Source organism: Protopterus annectens, chromosome 7.part0 (assembly GCF_019279795.1).
Source record: "Protopterus annectens isolate FY-2018-M chromosome 7.part0, PAN1.0, whole genome shotgun sequence".
NCBI lineage: Eukaryota > Metazoa > Chordata > Ceratodontiformes > Protopteridae > Protopterus > Protopterus annectens.
The window spans coordinates 843,372,709-843,391,462 of NC_056739.1; the positions used below are offsets into that span (position 1 = coordinate 843,372,709).

Consider the following 18,754-nt stretch of genomic DNA (forward strand, 5'->3'; position numbering starts at 1 on the left):
AAATGGGGCACTCCAAAGGTTGACCTCTTTGCCTCCCACTCCAATCATCAGCTCAGCAAATTCTGCACCAGGGAACCTCACAGTAAGGCCTGGAAAGTGGATGCTCTATACTTCCAGTGGGTAAACCCCTCGGTCTATGCATTTCCCCCCTCTACCACTCATTTCAAGGGTACTGCTCAAAATAAGGGAGGAAAAACTGAGGGGAATCCTGATTGCCCCAGACTGGCCATGCCAGCACAGGTACCCACTACTGCACAGCCTGTCACCCCTGCCACCATAGCACCTACCTCAGATCCCAACACTCCTGACCCAGAGGAATGGAGAATTCATGCATCCCCAATTGCAGCCCCTCCACCTGGCAGCCTGGCTTATGCCCTGACCTCTCTTCAAGCTGCCAGCCTAAGCAAACAAGTTCTAGATGTTATACATGAGGCCAGACCCCCCCCCCCCCCAGTACTAGAAAATCCTATGCTGACAAGTGGAAAACAATTTGCACCTGGATCCAGGCTAAGGGAGCTGGAACAGCACAGCCCTCCCTACTTCTCATCCTGGATTACCTGGCAGACCTGCTACACATGGGTCTAACCTTCTCATCCTTCTCTTCTATTAAAAGTCATGCCTCAGCCATCTCTGCTCATTTCAGCACAGAGTCACCCCTATTCTCACACCCTCTCATCAAACAATTCCTAAGAGGGGCTAACAATTTAAGGCCACCCAGAAGAGCTCCCACCCCTACTTGAGACCTTAACTTTGTGTTGGAAAAGCTCACCCTACCCCCCTTTGAACCTGCAGCTTGAGCAGAGTTAAAATTTCTCTCTTGAAAGACAGCCTTGCTTCTTGCCATCACTTCAGCTAGAAGAGTATCAGAGTTAAAAGCACTTATGGCTGTAGAGTCCTTCATCATTTTCCATGCTGACAGGGTCTCACTCAGGACTAACCCAACCTTCATGCCTAAAGTAGTGTCCAGTGTGGCTCTAAACTAATCCATTCATTGTCCCACCTTTTTCCCTAATGCACAAAACAAGGGAGAAAGGATTCTGCACTCTCTAGATGTGCACAGACAGCTCAGATTCTACCTGGACAGGACTAAATCTTTTAGAAAAACTGATCAATTTCTAGTCAGCTTCACTGAAGGAGCAGAGGGCAAGGCCATATCCAAACAATCTCCAAATGGATAGCACACTGCATCCATTTCTGCTAAAAACAGCATGGGAAACCACCTCCAAAGGAGGTCAGGACACATTCCACCAGAGCAACCTCCACCTCAGCAGCTTTTCTCAGAGGTGCCCCAACCAGGGACATCCTGGAAGCTGCAACATGCACATCTGTTCATACCTTCACCAAGCATTACCACCTGCCTATCTTCTCCAAATCCAGGGCAGCTTTGCCACCGTAGTTTTGCAGGGCATCCTAGCTAGCCCCCTTCTTCTTGACTGCCTCCACCCTTTTCTTCAGCTTTGGGAATCAACCCAAATATAATGACTGCAACAGTGAAACACAAAGAACATAGTACAGTTGTGTACACTTACTATAAATCTAGACATTCGAGTGTATTCACTGTTGCAGTCCTGGTTTCCCTCCCTCCATTCCCCTTCTCTCTCTCTCTCTCTCTCTCTCTCTCCTTACAAAGACATTTTTGTATTACTTTCTACTGGTGGTGTTCTTCCACCATAACTTAGCTCCCTATTGGGGACTCCTGACAGTTAGGGCAAGAAAAACTGATGTAATGGTGTCGGCTGCCTGTTTTTATACCACTGATGACCTGGCGTCAGTCCTGGAGCGACAGCAGCTGACACAGAAAGATTACGTCTCTAGTATTCAGGCTGACTGAGGGCTACCCCTGGCAGGATATCCCAAATATGATGACTGCAAAAGTGAATACACTTGAACATCTACATTCATGGTAAGTGTACACAACTGTACTTTTTGCATCCGGGAAGAAAGAGGTCATCGTCTCTCTCTACTCTTCCCTCATTAGGCCAATCATCGAGTATAATGCCCCATTTGGCATGTACCTCACTAGACACTGCAACAGCTGGATAGGCAACAGATGTACCTCACGAAGAGGATCCTAGGCATTAAACATGTCCTACACGGACAGACTCAAAAGACTCCAGCTATTCTCTGTCTCATATTGCCTACTTAGAGACAATTTTTGCCTGACTTACAAAGCCATATCTGACCCATCTCTGTTAGAAATGCTACATCTAAAGAAACCCCAATCACTCTGCACCACACAGTCCAAAGACCTCAACCTCATTACCACAATCAACAGAATATGCTGGAGTTACAGGTTCCTCATCCAGAGACTGCCCATGCTCTGGAACAGACTTCCCAAACATGTCAAGCAGAACACCTCGCTGTCCCTCTTCAAAAGAAATCTTGATGAGTGAATGGGTAACAGAAAGTTCATCCTGGGGATCACTCCAGTGGCTCTACTTGAAAGAGGTACTGGGAACTAATGTCGGGCAGCACAATGCCAGGGCATTTCTGTGGGCTAGGCTTGTAAAGGCTCCAAGGCCATTTGGAATAGACTCTAGATTCTAAGTGGTCTGGGGGGACCTGCTGAATAACCCTTTTTTTTAAAACCGCTTTAAGACTTCTGCTTTTCCAGATTCCATCTGATCAGATGGCACTGTGGTAATCCTTCTTTACTTTTCGTTTTATTCATAGAAGGAGAAACAAAGGGAATTGTATCACCTCTGGAGATTATCCTCCATGCCCAAGTATCTAGTGTGATGGCCTGCAGTGCTTGAGGGTGCAAGGATAAGCAACCCTGACTGCCATCAGAGTGTTACAGTTGGGCAATCCTTCAGGAGTGCTAGAAGAATTTCTCAGAAAAAGGACAATGAAATCCCTGATTCTGTGGTCTGCCTCAGCCCCTAAGGTGATGTCCATTGAAATTGATCCCCCTCTGCCTCAGGAGGACCTGTCTGCAGGAGTGTCCTGGTTGAACCCTTGTAATTTTCTGAACCACCATCTTCTTACTGTTTCCTAGAAAAGGTTCTCTGAGGGGTATAGAAGCTTGTTTTCTGGTGAAAGTTTCTTGTCCAAAGAATGTGGAACCATCAAAGGTAGCATTAAGGAAGCACATCTGGATGCCTTCTGCAAAGTCAAAATTGCATCCGAGTGTGCTGGCAGATGACTATGCCAGTTCCTGCTGCTCTAGGCGTACCATCAGCTGCATTAGAAAACAGCATGGATATGTTGAACTTTGACTGTAATGCCCACAACTAGAACTCCACTGTTTTTTTTTTTTTTGGATGTCTGTCAGTAGGTTACCTGAGAGGGATTTGGTAAGTTCTTTAATCAAGTCCCTCTGGAAATGCGTTATGTGGGTAGGATAGTTCAGTGCTCTGACTGAAAGATGCTGACCCATACCTCAATTTCCCAAAGGTGTTGTTCTTGATTCCCTCTTAGGAGGATGGACAGACTTACTGTCCCCAAAAAGTTCCTTTTAAGTGTCTGCTGCCACAACCATAGCATCTGCTGGGGTCCATTGTTCCAGTGTGCTTTGTCCTTCGGTGTGACCAAGATTTTATCAGTTTTTTATGAAATGGCTCTGCTGTATCAGGATTCTTCCAAGACTTCTGAGCTACCAGGTCTATAAGTGCATCAGCAGGTGGAACTACCCAGGAAGTAGAACAGCCAGCCAAAATCCTTGAGGAACAGACTCCACGGGGGGGTGTATTAGTGGATCAGCTCCTTCGTTGTTTCATCAGTTCCAAAATGTCACCAAAGGTAAAGTCCTCCAGAGGCAATCTTGACACTCCATCCCTATTATCCAAGTCTGTCTCTCCTGTGACACATTCCATGAAGGAATCTAAATTTCTCCTCTTACAACCCTGCCTTCTTGGGCCCTGCCTCAATGGGACTTCTGGAGATGGTTCAGAATCAGATTGGGAGCTCATGTGGTAAGCAGCCCTGAGACTAAATGAAGCTGACTGTGCCTAGATATGCATAGTCAGATGCAGTGCCCAAAAGGGGTTAGGATGGAGGAGACTGTATAGAAAAGCACATCTTCTCTTGGCCTGGCAAGAATCTTTTCAAAAACCTTGAATGCCAAGGCTGAGTTCAGGGCCAAAGAGGTTTCCCAACTCTCAGAACTAGAGCCCCGGATCTGAAGTTGACAATGGAGCCAACCTATTGAGTGCCAAAACACCAAGGGGGAGGGACTGCTCAGAAAGTTTCAGTGCTGAATCCACATTTCAAGACTTGGCACTGATCCTTCAACACAGAGACTCATCCAAATCCAAAGGCAATAGAGTTGAGAGAGTAAGGGATACTGTCGGAGTTGAAGTTGACAAAACTGTCAGCTCTGATGGGGGGTGCTCCTGGCAGGCTCAGACATGCGGGCCTTGTATTTGATGGATGAACCAGAACAGGAAACATTAATTGAGGGGTTATTGGAGTTGTTCTTTAAACATTCAGTGTGGATGGTGCCAGGAGAACCCCTACAGGAATTTGCATTCTTATGAATCTCTGCATCATCCTGTCAACATCTTCCTCTGTAAGGGTCTGCAATGAATGAACAGACCTAGAAGATGAAACTACTGAACGTGGTCTCAAACAGTGCATCTTTTGATGGAAAACAGAGTGGAGCCAAGGGCTTACTGGTTCCAGTGGGAATTGAGGAGGAAGTGTTAGTGACCAGCTCTGAGTAGGAGTCTGATCCATTTGTCTAAGAATTTTTGGTGCCAGATCTAAGGGTTCTGAAGGGACTGGAGACCATTTCCTGGTCTTGACGGACATTTTATTTGCTACTACTTCTTCTCTTTTTGCTGTCATTTTCCACTAGTTCAGCTGGGGACATAGAAGGTGTAGAAGGGAGGCTGAAGAAGGGATAAATGCAACTAGGTGGGCAGGAAAAAGGCCTTTTAAAACTAATTTGTCCATATATCCATGTACAGCCTTAATATGGGCCTAGTATACCAAATGAGGCACAAGCATTGCATTCAACTATGCCTAACCAGTAGGCACAGAGGGAGTGTGGGTACTGCAGCAGAATCTTATGGCCACAGGCTATACATTTTTCAAACCCTTAAACCTTGTCTGCAATGGCAATGGACGGTAAAGAACAAACACAATGAACACAATACAGTCATGTCACAGATGAAACATCTAGTGAACTATCTTCAATGCTGAGAAAGCTATGTATATATATATATATATATATATATATATATATATATATATATATATATACACAGATATATATATATATATATATATATATATATATATATATATATAGAGAGAGAGAGGGGGGGTCTACTTTGATTCAATGAAAACTCATTTCACTGAATTTCAATTCACCCTCAAAAAAATCGCTTAAAGCTCAAATCACTGAAAACTCATTTCACTGAATAACATTTCCCTGAATGTAAGTACTGTTGGGCAAATAAAACATATATGCCCTTTTCCCATTGTAGTACAATCCTGGAGTTAGTATACATAGTTGGGGGTGTGGGGGCCACAAAGCCCACATGGCACAAACATATGTTATATGAAACGAGCATGCACTCAAGGCACATCTTTCACAATCTAGTCAAGAACCAGGTAACACAAGTGTCCAAATTGTGCACACGCACTGATGATTACTTGGATGAACAGAAGAAATTAGTCTCTGTTTCCACTAAAAGAGGTTACAAAAGGAACATAGTGCATATGGAGCGTAATGAAGTAATGGATTTAATTAAGAGTAGAGGATGTCCCTACTACTCACCAGACTCAAATAGTGGAATGACTGTGCCTAGACAACAAACTAATAATTTGAGATGTACTTTAACCTACAGCTCCGATAATGTGTGTGTAGGTGGGATAATAATCAAGAAATATTGGCGGATTCTGATTTCCAATCCAAAAATCAGGAACAAAGTGGGTGATTCCCCCAGTTTGTCTTACAAGAACAGAAACAATTTAAAAAGGTTGTTATGATGGAATGATGGTTTTGGTAATGGACAAAATCCGACTGATACATCTGATGCACAGAAAGGGACATGGAAATGTGTTTTTTGCAAGGCTTGTCCACACATTTATAACAAAAATGTTTTTGTACATCCAGTTACTGGATTCAAATACTATATCCATGGAAGAACTACTTGTAAGAATGCCAACATTGTTTACGTAGCCATTGCATGTCCTGCTCAGCCTACTATGTAGGCAAAACCAATAGACCTTTTAAAGAATGGATTCTACGACACCTATCTGATATTCATAACAGTGTTGAGACCAATGCCTTATATGAGCATATTAAAAACAACAAAACACATTGGTTTCATTTTATGGCCATATGTATGCTAAGAGAGAATTTGAGAAGGGGTGATATACATAACAACACTGAACTACAAAAAACTAAATGGATTATGGAACTCGGAACTGATTGTCCTCCTGGTCGTAATGGTGTTATCCCCTTAAGACCATTTTAAAAGCAAGAGGCCTTGTCAAGAACTGCAATTGATCTAATGTAACATGTTGATTGCATTACGGACTTGACTATATTCGGGCTATGAATTCTGTTGTCTTACTTTTTTTCCCTTCATATAAGGAGAAGGTGTTTTTGACCACAGTTGATTGGTTACTTTGGTCTTGCAATTACTAATAGATATTGCCTTATTTACATTTGAAGATATTTTTCTTGATTGGCTGGTTGCAACTATCACTGTGCACAGTCACTAGATCAGAAAAGCAGAGTTCTACTAAGAAACAGAGCCACTTTACTGACAGAAAAGAAAAATCATGCTATCATTCAGGAAGGCCTGCATCTAAGTCAGCATGGGCATTGTATTTTGCTCCTTGGTTTCCTTTTGCTTCTACTGGGTGTTTTCACTGGCTCTTTTCCCTCACATGAATATGAATAGTCAAGGTCTAATTTACATTGGAAGACAAGCTTCTTAAGTCATGACTTGGTTCCAATTGGCGAAAAAGCTTCCTGATTAAAGATGATTGGTCCCTTTTTATGCTAAATAGCTGGTACAGTATGACTAGTTCATTGAACCAGTTTGTTCTTGTTTTCTGTTGATTGGTTCTACTGTGATTCTGAATGACTTTGAGAGTGACATGCTCCTAATTGGAAGAAATTGTTTCTGATAGTCTCTCATTGGTCATCTTGATATGCTAAATGCTTGATTCAGTTTGAGAAGTTCATTGGTCCAGCTTGTTCCTGATGCTTGATGATTGGCTACTACTTCTTTTATAGAACATTTGTTGGTTAATAGGTGAGGGTCTGAAGAAGGTTTTTACCAAAAGTGCTTATCCACTGTAGAACTTTGTTTTATGCTAGTGTGACAGAAAAAACAGTAAAAATCATTTGTTCAGTTATTCATTCATTAACTTGTTCATTCATTCATTCTCCAGTTACCAACTTAATCCATTGCAGTCGCTGGGCATCAGATACAGAAAGCTACTGTGACAGGATATCAGCCCATCACAGGATGTACACAAAGACACACAGTCATACATGGCATGCATACCTGTGGGCAATTTTCAAGACCACCAATTCACCCTTTGGGATGAGGAAATGGAATCCCCTCCCTCCCTAAAAAAAAGGCAGACTAATATAAAAAAGATTTGCAGACTCCAAAACTCCAGACTGAAGGCACCTCAGCTGAGTACTCTAAAGTATTGTCATGCAGTATAATTATAATTATTAAATATTAAAAACTGTAATGATATGGGAACAGCTAAGAATCTGAAATGAGATGTATGACTGTGCCAACTGCCATAGTAAACACAACTACAATCTTTGTGGAGACAACAGGTCTTTAAATATGTAAACATTACTTGACTTGGTAATATAAATTTCTCACTGTAATTTTATTAGTCCTGATATTAGTCTGAAGTTGATGTTAGCAAGTTAAACAGTAAATTACAGTGGAATTTGAGAAAACATATTGACAATTTTTTACCAATGGGTAAATATTTCATATCGCCGATAAATATGAGAACTAGACAATTTACTGTTGGCACCCTTGTGAATCCTGCTGGTAAAGAATACTGTCATTAGAGGTACCTGCTAAGGCAAAAGGATGCTACCATTTGCTGAAGTTTACAATGAAATGTTTGGAATACTACTATGGGCAGTCAGACAGTGTAGTTTACTTAGCCATCGGTATGCAATAACTTTCTTATTGTAAGAGTTAGATATGTGGCTTCCTTATATGATGTCCTTCCACTAATGGCAGCTGCTTGCGGGAACTCTCTGCCTATAGGATGATAATTAAATGATAATGCAAATGGCAGAAAGCAAGCATCTAGGGGCTGGGTTCAGAATGCTGACTCCCAAGAACTGAAGCAGCAGAATCTAACTGCTGTTTAACTATTTTCATACAGGTTCTAGTAGGAAAATGGAATGGTAGTATGTCAAACATTAAAACTTATAAAACATGGACACAATTTCTTGACCTCCACTAGCATACATGTGCCCTAAAGAATTGGTGAAATATTTGGCTTTGTATAAAACAAAATTTTATGAAGGAACAAGCACATGCATGTGTGTGTGTGTGTGTGTGTGCGCGCGCGCGCGCGCGCACGTACATATTTCATGTCAGTAGTAGGAGACCTGTTAGAATGTTCTCACGGCCTCCATCAAAGTTAATCTTTGGATAAAATTGCTCTCCAACACTGGCTCCTGTAGGAACCATCCCTGGTTAAATAACTTTTATTCTAGGTATGAAACATCCATGTCAGCTACTATCAGGTAGGATTTCTATTTAATAGCACTAAATACTGTACATTTGGTAAAATTTTACCCACTAGTTATGGTTGAAAAGCTTTCACAAGAATCAGTTGATTCATCTGGCAAACTACCATTTAAATAAGTCTTCTAATGTCTTTCAGCTTTTAGCGGTTAGGGGTTGCCACAGCAAAACTCCAGTCTGCTAATGATTGGAAGTGGATTTTTACAGTGCTGAGGTACCAGCCCAACACCTAACCTTCAAAGAAGACACACCTATTCACGCACACACCTACCTGCATGTCTTTAAACATCACTTGACTGCAGAGAGGACATGCAGACTCCACACAGAAGGCACTCCAGCCAAGAATCAAACTGGAGAACCTCTTGCTGTGAGGCAACAACACTAACCGCTGCACCACCGCAGCCTTACCATTTAAATAAGTAAATAAATGAATAAATATATAGATACAATAAATAACTCTAGATCACAAATTACACAGTAATGTTTCTCACTCACCTGAGTGGATTTTAAAGTGAAAAATTACACTGAAAAGTGTTTAAAGATCACATACTGCAGGAAGTGAAATACATTTTTCTTACATGGACTAATTTTTAGGAAGTAACTTCAGACATTATATAAACTTTGAAAGCACTGTCAGTGAAATGTTTAAAGAAAATGAAAAGTTGAAAAATAAGTACAGTGACACTTGGAAACCTGTTCACTAAATTACAAATAAAATAATGTTAAATTGTTCAATGAACTGCTAAAAACAACCATATTAAAAAGGTAATGAACATATAAAACTGAAAGTCATAGTAATAAAATTCAGTTTTCGCAATATTTAAAGGACTGTATTTTTGTCCCTCTGTCCAGTTTCATAATAAACCCATGGCTAATAAATAATACGAATAAACAAAGTTAGATTGTAGAGTTTTCTGTTTCTACCATTTGTGTTTCTATTAGATCAACTGGGCTTCACTCCTGTGGTCTAATTCCAGCATTTGTTGGTAAATACTGAACAACCCACAACTCCACATTGATTACTGCTTAATTATAATACACAGAATCATGGAAATTTGCAGATATGATTTCCTGGTATATGATTAGACACACAGCATATTTAGCCACCCCCCAACACACACACACACACACACACACACACACACACACACACACACACACACACACACACTCACTCACTCACTCACTCACTCACTCACTCACTCACTCACTCACTCACTCACTCACACACACACACACACACACACACACACACACACACACACTCACTCACTCACTCACTCACTCACTCACTCACTCACACACACACACACACACACACACACACACACACACACACACACACACACACAGCATAGTTTTGACTACCTGGTTGCCAGAGCCCAGTTATATACAGCTCATAAACACTATCCACCATACCACTACACTTTGAATGCAGACACATATGTCAGTTGTCTACTTTTTAATGTTAGAGAATTCCATAACTTACCTTCCATAAATTTATTTTTATTTATTTATTTTATTTTACATTTGTTGACCGGGATCGTCCGACTGGATGCATGTCCATTTTTAGCAGAGGCCCAGGGAGAAAAGCTCCAGCATAAACAGATACAGTAAAAAACATTACAAACTCATTACAAAATAAAATCCCCAGGTAAATAGATAGTGTAGAAACAATATAGAGATATTTACAACGTATACATAGACAATCATGAATAGACAAGTTCACAGGTTAAAGGTTACGCCTGTTTACAACATGGGGAACAAATAGACAGTAACTAGATTACTAGTTTATTCAACATTTCTTAATTAGAGCTAGTCAGGCTTATTACAGTGGCATGGCCAGTTTAGTGCCAGGAGTTGTTTACGTTTGGTTTTAAACTGGTCTATGGAGGAGAGCATTGTGATGTCAGCTGGAAGTAGGTTCCAGACTCTACTTGTAGAGTTTGCAAATAGGGCATCACCAGCTGCATTGTTAGTTTTGATAGTTTGAATTAATAGTTTATTTGAGGATCGAAGCAATCTTGGATTGTTATGGGGGGGGGTGATTATGTTTCTAAGAGCTGGTGTATGATTTGGATTATAGAGAATTTTATTGGCCATAATCAGAAGGTTGTATTGGATTAGATTGGGTAGTTCAAGCCACCCAAGCTGTTTGAGGTTGATAGAGTGGTGTGTCCTAAAGGGCAGGCCAGTGGCAAATCTGGCAATGTGATTATAACAGGTTGACAGTCTGTTGAGTACAGTCTTGCTTAGATTGGAGAGAGGGGGGGAGCGTATAGCAGTGTAGAAAGTAGATGAGAGCGAGCTATAGCAATCTTGGCTGGAGGGGTTAGGAAGGCTTTAATTCTATACAGAGACCCACGGTTTTATTGATGGTCTTCATAGTTTGATTTACTTGTAGGTCAAATTTTAGGTTGTTGTCAATGATGACACCTAGCAGTTTTGTAGAGGGGTCAGGGGAGATTATTGTGCCATCTTTTGCATTTATAGTGAAGTTAAAAGCAGTAGACCTATGTGTTGGAGAGAATAGTAACATTTTAGTTTTTTTGGGGTTTAATAACAGTCTGCAATCGGAGAGCAGTTTTCCACAGTATTGAATGTGGACTGGGTATCAGACCTCAAGTCTGAGGGAGATGTAGCTGAGCAAACCAGGGTGGAGTCATCCGTGTATTGAATGCAGGTGACATTAGGGATAACAGTATGTAGGTCATTAATAAAGATGGAAAACAGTAGGGGCCCTTGTATGGAGCCTTGTGGTACTCCAAGGGTATTTGGTAACAGGTTGGAGAGCTTGTTCTGCCAGAGAACAGCTTGCTGCCTCCCACTGAGGTACGATGAAAACCACTGAAGGGCCTTATAGTCCAGGCCAAAAGTTTGCAGGGTGTCAATCAAAAGTTGGTGATCAACCATGTTGAATGCCTTGGATAGATCTAAGAAGAGAGCTGAGGATATGTAATTATTGTTACGGTTATTATTTATGGTATGGGTGAAGGCCAGTAGGGCTGAGGTTGTACTGTGGTGAGGTCGGAAGCCGTGTTGATTATCAGCCATAAGATGATTTTGGATTAGATGGTGCATAAATTGATTATGTATACATTTTTCCATTATCTTTTCAAATGGAGAAAGTATGGCAATTGGTCTATAATTGGAGAATTCAGTGGATGAACATCCTTTATGCAGTGGGATTACATAGGATGTCTTCCAAATGGTGGGGATTTTAGCCTCTGCTATGGTGCAATTAATTAGTATTGATATTGGATAGGCAATGGCATCAGCTGATATGTGTAGGTACTCGGTGGAGAGTTTGTCGGCGGAGACCGTAGTAGGTTTTAGTTTTTTGATCAGGGACCGAATCAGAGCCATGGACACTGGTGTAAGGCTAAACGAGAGTTGGTTTTTGGAGGTGATACTGTCAGGGCCAGAAGATCTATGAGATAACTGATTATCTAGGACATGAATTGTCTCAGTAAAGAAGCAGTTAAAACTGTTAGAGACTTCTTCAGGGGTTTTGTCAATGGTAGCAGCAGGGATAGGTGTAGATGTTTTACCAGGATGAAGTAATTTATTCAGGCCTGCTCAGAACTTTTGGGGATTATTCTGGTTAGCAGTTTGTAAATTACTATAGTATTGTTTTTTTGTCTTGCATTACGGATTGTTTTAGTTTCATTCCTAGCTTGCCTATATTTAACATGGTCATGGGGGTCTTTGGCGGAGCGCCATCGAGCCCATATTTTGTTTCTACTGGTAATTTTTTGCCTAGTCTCTTTGGAAAGCCAGGGTACCGTTTCTGATTTACTATGTTTTGAGCGGACAGGCGCATGCACATCTAGGATTTTATGGAATTTGTTGTTAAAATATAGAACTGCCTCATCTAAGGGGAGGTGTTTTAGCATAGCCCAGTTACAGGAGTTAAGTTCCTGTTGGAATTTGGTAGGGTCAAAGTCACTTTTGTTTCTGACTTTTCTGAGTAAGGGTTGTTGTTGGTTGATGGCTTTTTGTTTAATTATGTAAGTGAGAAGGTGCTCACTTAGGTCATCAGGGAGAGTGCCAGCAGTGTACAGTTGGGGGTTACTATTTACTAGTACCCATTCAATTATGCTTTCTTTTTGGTTGGGTTTACCTAGTCTGGTAGGGGTGGTTATGGTAAATTCCAACGCCCTGGATCAACTAATCCATAGTCCCACCAGGGGCTCCAATATCCTACACCTGGTCATTACCAACATGGGAAATCAATGCTCCATACCTATGGTCACCCCCTCGTTAGTCAGGTCTGACCATAAGCTAATCACCCTTAACATCCACATCCCCCCCCCCCCCCCGTAAAGAAACCACCATAAAAACTTCTCCAAAGCCAACTTCATGCTACTCAAGTCAGAAGTGACAAACTTCATGACACCCATGCAGACGGGAACTGAAAGTTTAACTGCTGAATCCTACACTAAGGCACTGTACGAGCACATCCACTCATGCATGAATCGTGCCATCCCAAATAGAACTAAAATGCTCTCATCCAAAAAAAGGAAGCCAATCTGGTGGTCCCCTGCCATAAACAAACGTTACAACAAAAGGAAGAAACTTTTGCAGAAAAGAGGAAAATCCCAGGATGCAAAAAACTCCCTTACTAGCCTCAGTAAGAAACTGAGATGCCTCATAAAATCCTCCAAAGCTAGTTACGAAAATAAAATTGCCAAAGATTCCAAAGACAACCACAAAGCATTCTATAACTATGTCAAGAATCTAAATGGCAATGCTCAGATCTGCTCTGAGCTAAAACAGAATGGCATTAAATATACTGATCTGAAGGATATTGCCAATATCCTGGCAGATCGATTCAGTGCCAACTTCACCCCCTCTCACCCCTAAATGGCCCATCTCAATACCGGAAGATTGCCAAATTCCAGTAATAACGGCCACACAGGTACAAAACGCACTCTCTAAAGCCAAGAATACAGCATCCATGGGACCAGATGACATCCCGGGCTGTGTACTACATGAACTACAACATGAACTGGCACCTCACCTAAGTGTCATGTTTAATCATAGCCTCACCTCAGGTTTCGTGCCCACTGAGTGGCGCAGAGCTACAGTTATCCCAATCCACAAGGGGATCCACCTTGGATCCCGGAAACTACCGTCCCATCAGTCTGACAAGCCTTATCTGCAAGGCCATGGAGCGTATTATCATGGAACTTATAAACAAAGACATTGGCAACCTTCAAACACTGGACCCCACCCAGTTTGGGTTTGTGAAGGGCCGATCTTGTCTCCTGAACCTGATTGACTTCTTTGAATCAGTCTCCAGAGCCATGGACAAGGGTAAGGTGGTCCACACAGCCTATCTAGACCTTGCCAAGGCCTTTGACACCATCCCCGACTCTGGAATCATAGATAAACTTACTAAGTTGGGCATTAATCCCTATGTCACCCAATGGGTTGCTAAATGGCTTACTGATAGAACCCACACTGTAAAAGTAGCCGACTCCAAATCCAGCTCAAGACAAGTGACAAGTGGAGTACCTCAGGGTTCAGTCCTGGGGCCGCTCTTGTTTGGCATCTACTTCTCTGAAGTACAGGTCAACACTAAGGGACTCTGGCTAACAAAGTTTGCAGATGACTGCAAACTGGGAGGCATTATTGAATCCCCAAATGATGTGGATACTCTACAAAAGGGCCTTACAGAAACAGATGCTTGGTGCCAGAGCCATGGGCTCAAGCTCAATGCCAAGAAATGTATTGTTATCCCTTTGGGAAAAAACATGTATCCATGAATTACCATATAGGTGGCAGTACACTAAACACAGAAAGTGTGATAAGAGACTTAGGGACACAGGTGGACAGTGGTCTCACCTTCGATAACCACATCGCCACAACAGTCAGGAAATCCTTCTATGTGGCACACCTCATCACGAAGGGCTTTTCATCCAGAAAAAGGAGGTCGTTGTCCCACTGTACTCATCCCTCATTAGACCCATTATAGAATACAACGCCCCATTTGGTATGTACCTCTCAAGACATCTGCAACAACTGGAAAGGCCTCAGAAATACCTCACTAATAGAATCACAGGCCTAAAGCAGATGCCCTACGCTGACCGCCTTAAAAAACTCCAGCTATACTCTGTCGCATATCATCTACTCAGAGGCAATCTCTGCTTAACATACAAGGCCATGTCAAACCCAGGGCTGTTGGACATGCTACACTTAATGAAATCCCAATCCCTCAGAGCTACATGCCCCAGGGATCTAAACCTTGTCATCACAATAAACAAAACATGCTGGAGGGATAGGTTCCTGACCCACAGACTCCTCAGACTCTGGAATAGATTGCCCATACATGTCAAGCAGAGTGCCTCTTTGGACCTCTTCAAGAGGAACCTTGACGATTGGATGGGAGAAAGGAAATTCACCCCAGGGATCACGTCAGTCGCCCTGGTAGTCAAGGGTCCAGGAAAGTAAATAATGTGGGAAGAAATAGCCAGGGAATTGTTATGGCTAGGCTTGTATAGGCCCTAGGGCTGATAGCCTAGTACCAACCTATGAACCTATGAACCTATGAACCTATGAAAGCATGTAGGTTGATGTGGGTAGAAGGGGATTCTGAGGAACAGGTTCTCCAATCTATGTTACAGTCTCCAAGTAGTAAGGTTTCTTTGGGATAGTGACATGATAGCCAGTGAAGAATATCATCAAGCGTGGCTACATTGTTACCTGGGGGGATATACATACAGATGATGTTGATGCATTTGTTTTTGTTGAATTGTAGTCTAGTGGCAAGTATTTCTGAGTTATTAATCTGAGGTGGTTGATTAACAACTATATTCAGATTCAGCCCAGATTTGTAGAGTATGGCTACTCTGCCCCCCTTCCTGGAAGCATGATCCAGCCTGTGTATATTATACCCTGGTGGTAACACTTCATTATCTGAGGTGTTAGGCTTTAACTAGGTCTCAGACAGAGAATCTCAGGGGAGTATACAGCCAGGAGTGCATGCAATTCATGTATCTCATTATTAATACTTCTAATATTCAGATGACAGGCCAGGAGAGAGTTATTTGGTCTACTGATTATAGTTTTAGGGCTTAGGTCACTGGTGGAGGGAGTGTATTTATCAGAGATGGATGGGCCTGGGTTAGGGTGGATGTCTCCAGTGAGTATGAGGCTCGGTCTGTACCTTGTTATGATAAGCCTCAGGAGCTTGTGTAAAATTTTGTAGTATTGTCTATATTGAGAGGTAATGTGCAAGGGGTTAGTATACTGAAAGAGGGACCATGATGGGCTATACCCTTTGTTATTAATATGGTTGAAGGTGGGAGTGATAGTATTGCCTTTAGGGTACTGATAGTCAGTAAACATATGGTTTTCATACAAGGTGAGTACATAAGTGGAGAACAGAAAGGGTAGTAAAATGTAGATTAACATAATGAGGGAGAAGTATTTTATTCTGAACTTTAGTTATGTATGACACGACAGTGGTAGATCTGATACTCAAATTAGAGACAATGGTGGGTGGAGGGAAATATGTTTGGTGAGGCAATAGGATGGTGGGGACAGGGTGGAGAGTATGAGGTAGAAGTTAATAGGTTGGGTTAGCAGGGGTGTGGTTAAGTACCTATAAATAGAGATAGTGGGGGCGGGTGGAAATTGGGGGCAGGGAGGGGAGTGGAGTGAGCCTGAGCGTAGTGACGGCAAGTGGAGCAGGGCTAACACTGACTCCAAGTTTCTGTTTAGTTCTTGGTAAGTATACAGGGTCTGACTTGCTTTGTAATCCAAATTAAACTGACGTTACAGCAGTAGGAGAAGCTATATCTTTAGAACTAAGTAATGGAATATAGTTAGGCTGTGTTATATGCTTATACAGGGTATTTATGAGCTACAGGTAGTGGGCACAAAGTTTGAGTTTCAGGGCTATTAGTGGGGGAGTGGAGTAAACTACAGTGATCAGGGATAAGTTCAGGACTAGAGACAGTGTTATGGGCAATGGTGTTTAAATAGCAAATATACTTTAGGTGGCTTTAGACCCAGGGCAGTGTTTGAGAACAGTAAAGGAAATTAACCTTGGCCACTCAAAGGAGGTACTTCAGGTAGATAGTGGATACTGGTTTCCAGGGTAGCTTCTTTCAGGAAGGAAACCCTTATTTTTAGATATTTTGAGGGGGTATTCCTTTTAGGATAATCAACGCTGCCGACTGGGTCTGGAGGCACCGGACATTTGAGACTTTTATTCAGTAATCTAGATCTAGCAATGAATAACTCACATGGAGGTTATTATTACATATTTCTCTTGCACGTGTCAAGAAATTAATACTAAAGCTGGTAGCCAATAACTAATTTTAAGCATAATGTATCAGAATTATGTCTCCTCAAAGATAACTGTAATACACAGAAAATAGTTTATGCTTTAAATCTGTCCATGTAAAGAAGGTATCAAACTCTAGCTATCTGTCTGGAAAATGTTTTTTGATTCTTTTAAACTTTTTCTGTTTTTTTTTTCTTTTGTTTTTTATTGCATTAGTGTTCTACATACAAACCTATCCACAGTACTCCAAATGGAGATATTTTAATGATTTGTTAATGGGGATCAACACCTATTCCTCAATGAAACTGATGGACTGGAGGGTATATCTCATGACACTATATTCAGAAATAGCATAGTCAGAGAGCAGGCTTCAAAACTGGGAGGGTTTTTCAAGGTCATATCCAATATCTTTCATGGCGTTAGACAAAGGAATCAAATCTTCATTTACTGCATTCAGGCAATTGTTAAAAAAGCAGAGTAGTTGATTGACCACCAGTACAAGCAATATAAGAAATTTTGTCAGACTATTGTTCTTTTACATTTTTCACTATTACTCCAACTTTGTGTCATCTGCATATTTAGCATATATAATATATATATGTGTGTGTGTGTGTGTGTGTGTGTGTGTGTGTGTGTGTGTGTGTGTGTGTATAAATATATATGTTTATACCTTTCCTGCACTTGAAAAAGATAAAGTAACAAAAAGAAAATAAAAGGAATAAGATAAGAAAAGGAAAATTAAAACTTGACATTTCTTACCTGTTGGTATGACTGGTTACCTAGCTGTTCACATGTGAAAGCTTGCTGATAGCAAAGTCTAGCAGTTACACTGGGTCCTGGTAGTACAGATACTGAAACCGTTTTCTTCATCAGAGAAAATGAATAATTAAATACTGGATCTAGAATGGGTGAGAAAGAAAAGCTTATTAATACATTATATTGCATCAATCAGATAAAAGTATGCTTTGAATCAGGAGTTGCAGCTGTTTCTTACTGCCTGTAGAAGACAAGGCACAACAAAGATCTGAAAGTAATGTTCAACAGTGAGAAGTAGTGTTCATTGTAAGAAGTAGTGTTCATTGTAAGAAGTAGTGTTCACTGTGAGAAGTAGTGTTCAACAGTGAGAAGTAGTGTTCACTGTGAGAACTAGTGTTCACTGTGAGAAGTATGCTCAACAGTGAAGCAGTGCTCAACAGTGAAGTAGTGTTCAACAGTGAAGTAGTGTTCACTGTGAGAAGTAGTGCTCAACAGTGAAGTAATGTTCAACAGTGAGAAGTGTTCACTGTGAGAAGTTGTGTTCAACAGTGAGAAGTAGTGTTCACTGTGAGAAGTAGTGCTCAACAGTGAGAAGTAGTGTTCACTGTGAGAAGTAGTGTTCACTGTGAGAAGTAGTGCTCAACAGTGAAGTAGTGCTCAAAAGTGAGAAGTGTTCACTGTGAGAAGTAGTGCTCAACAGTGAGAAGTAGTGTTCACTGTGGGAAGCAGTGCTCAACAGTGAAGCAATGCTCAACAGTGAAGTAGTGTTCAACAGTGAGAAGTAGTGTTCACTGTGAGAAGTAGTGCTCAACAGTGAGTAGTAGTGTTCACTGTGAGAAGTAGTGCTCACTGTGAGAAGTAGTGCTCAACAGTGAGTAGTAGTGTTCACTGAATCATGTAGGGGTAAAACAGAGAGAGATTTCTAAGCAGACTAAAGTTAGATCAGAAATTTGTAGGAATAGGAAAACTTGTTCATGTTAATTGAATTCATTTTTTTTTTATT

At 41.4% G+C, this 18,754-nt stretch overlaps 1 protein-coding gene across 1 annotated transcript in view; it reads right to left on the reverse strand.

Annotated features, from left to right (window-relative positions):
- Positions 1-18,754, reverse strand: part of IL17RE (interleukin 17 receptor E) — a 560,820-nt gene that overhangs the window by 207,448 nt on the left and 334,618 nt on the right. The window contains exon 6 of the mRNA XM_044077387.1: positions 17,755-17,894. Within this exon, the coding sequence (XP_043933322.1) occupies positions 17,755-17,894 (140 nt within the window). The remainder of the gene's footprint in view (positions 1-17,754; positions 17,895-18,754) is intronic.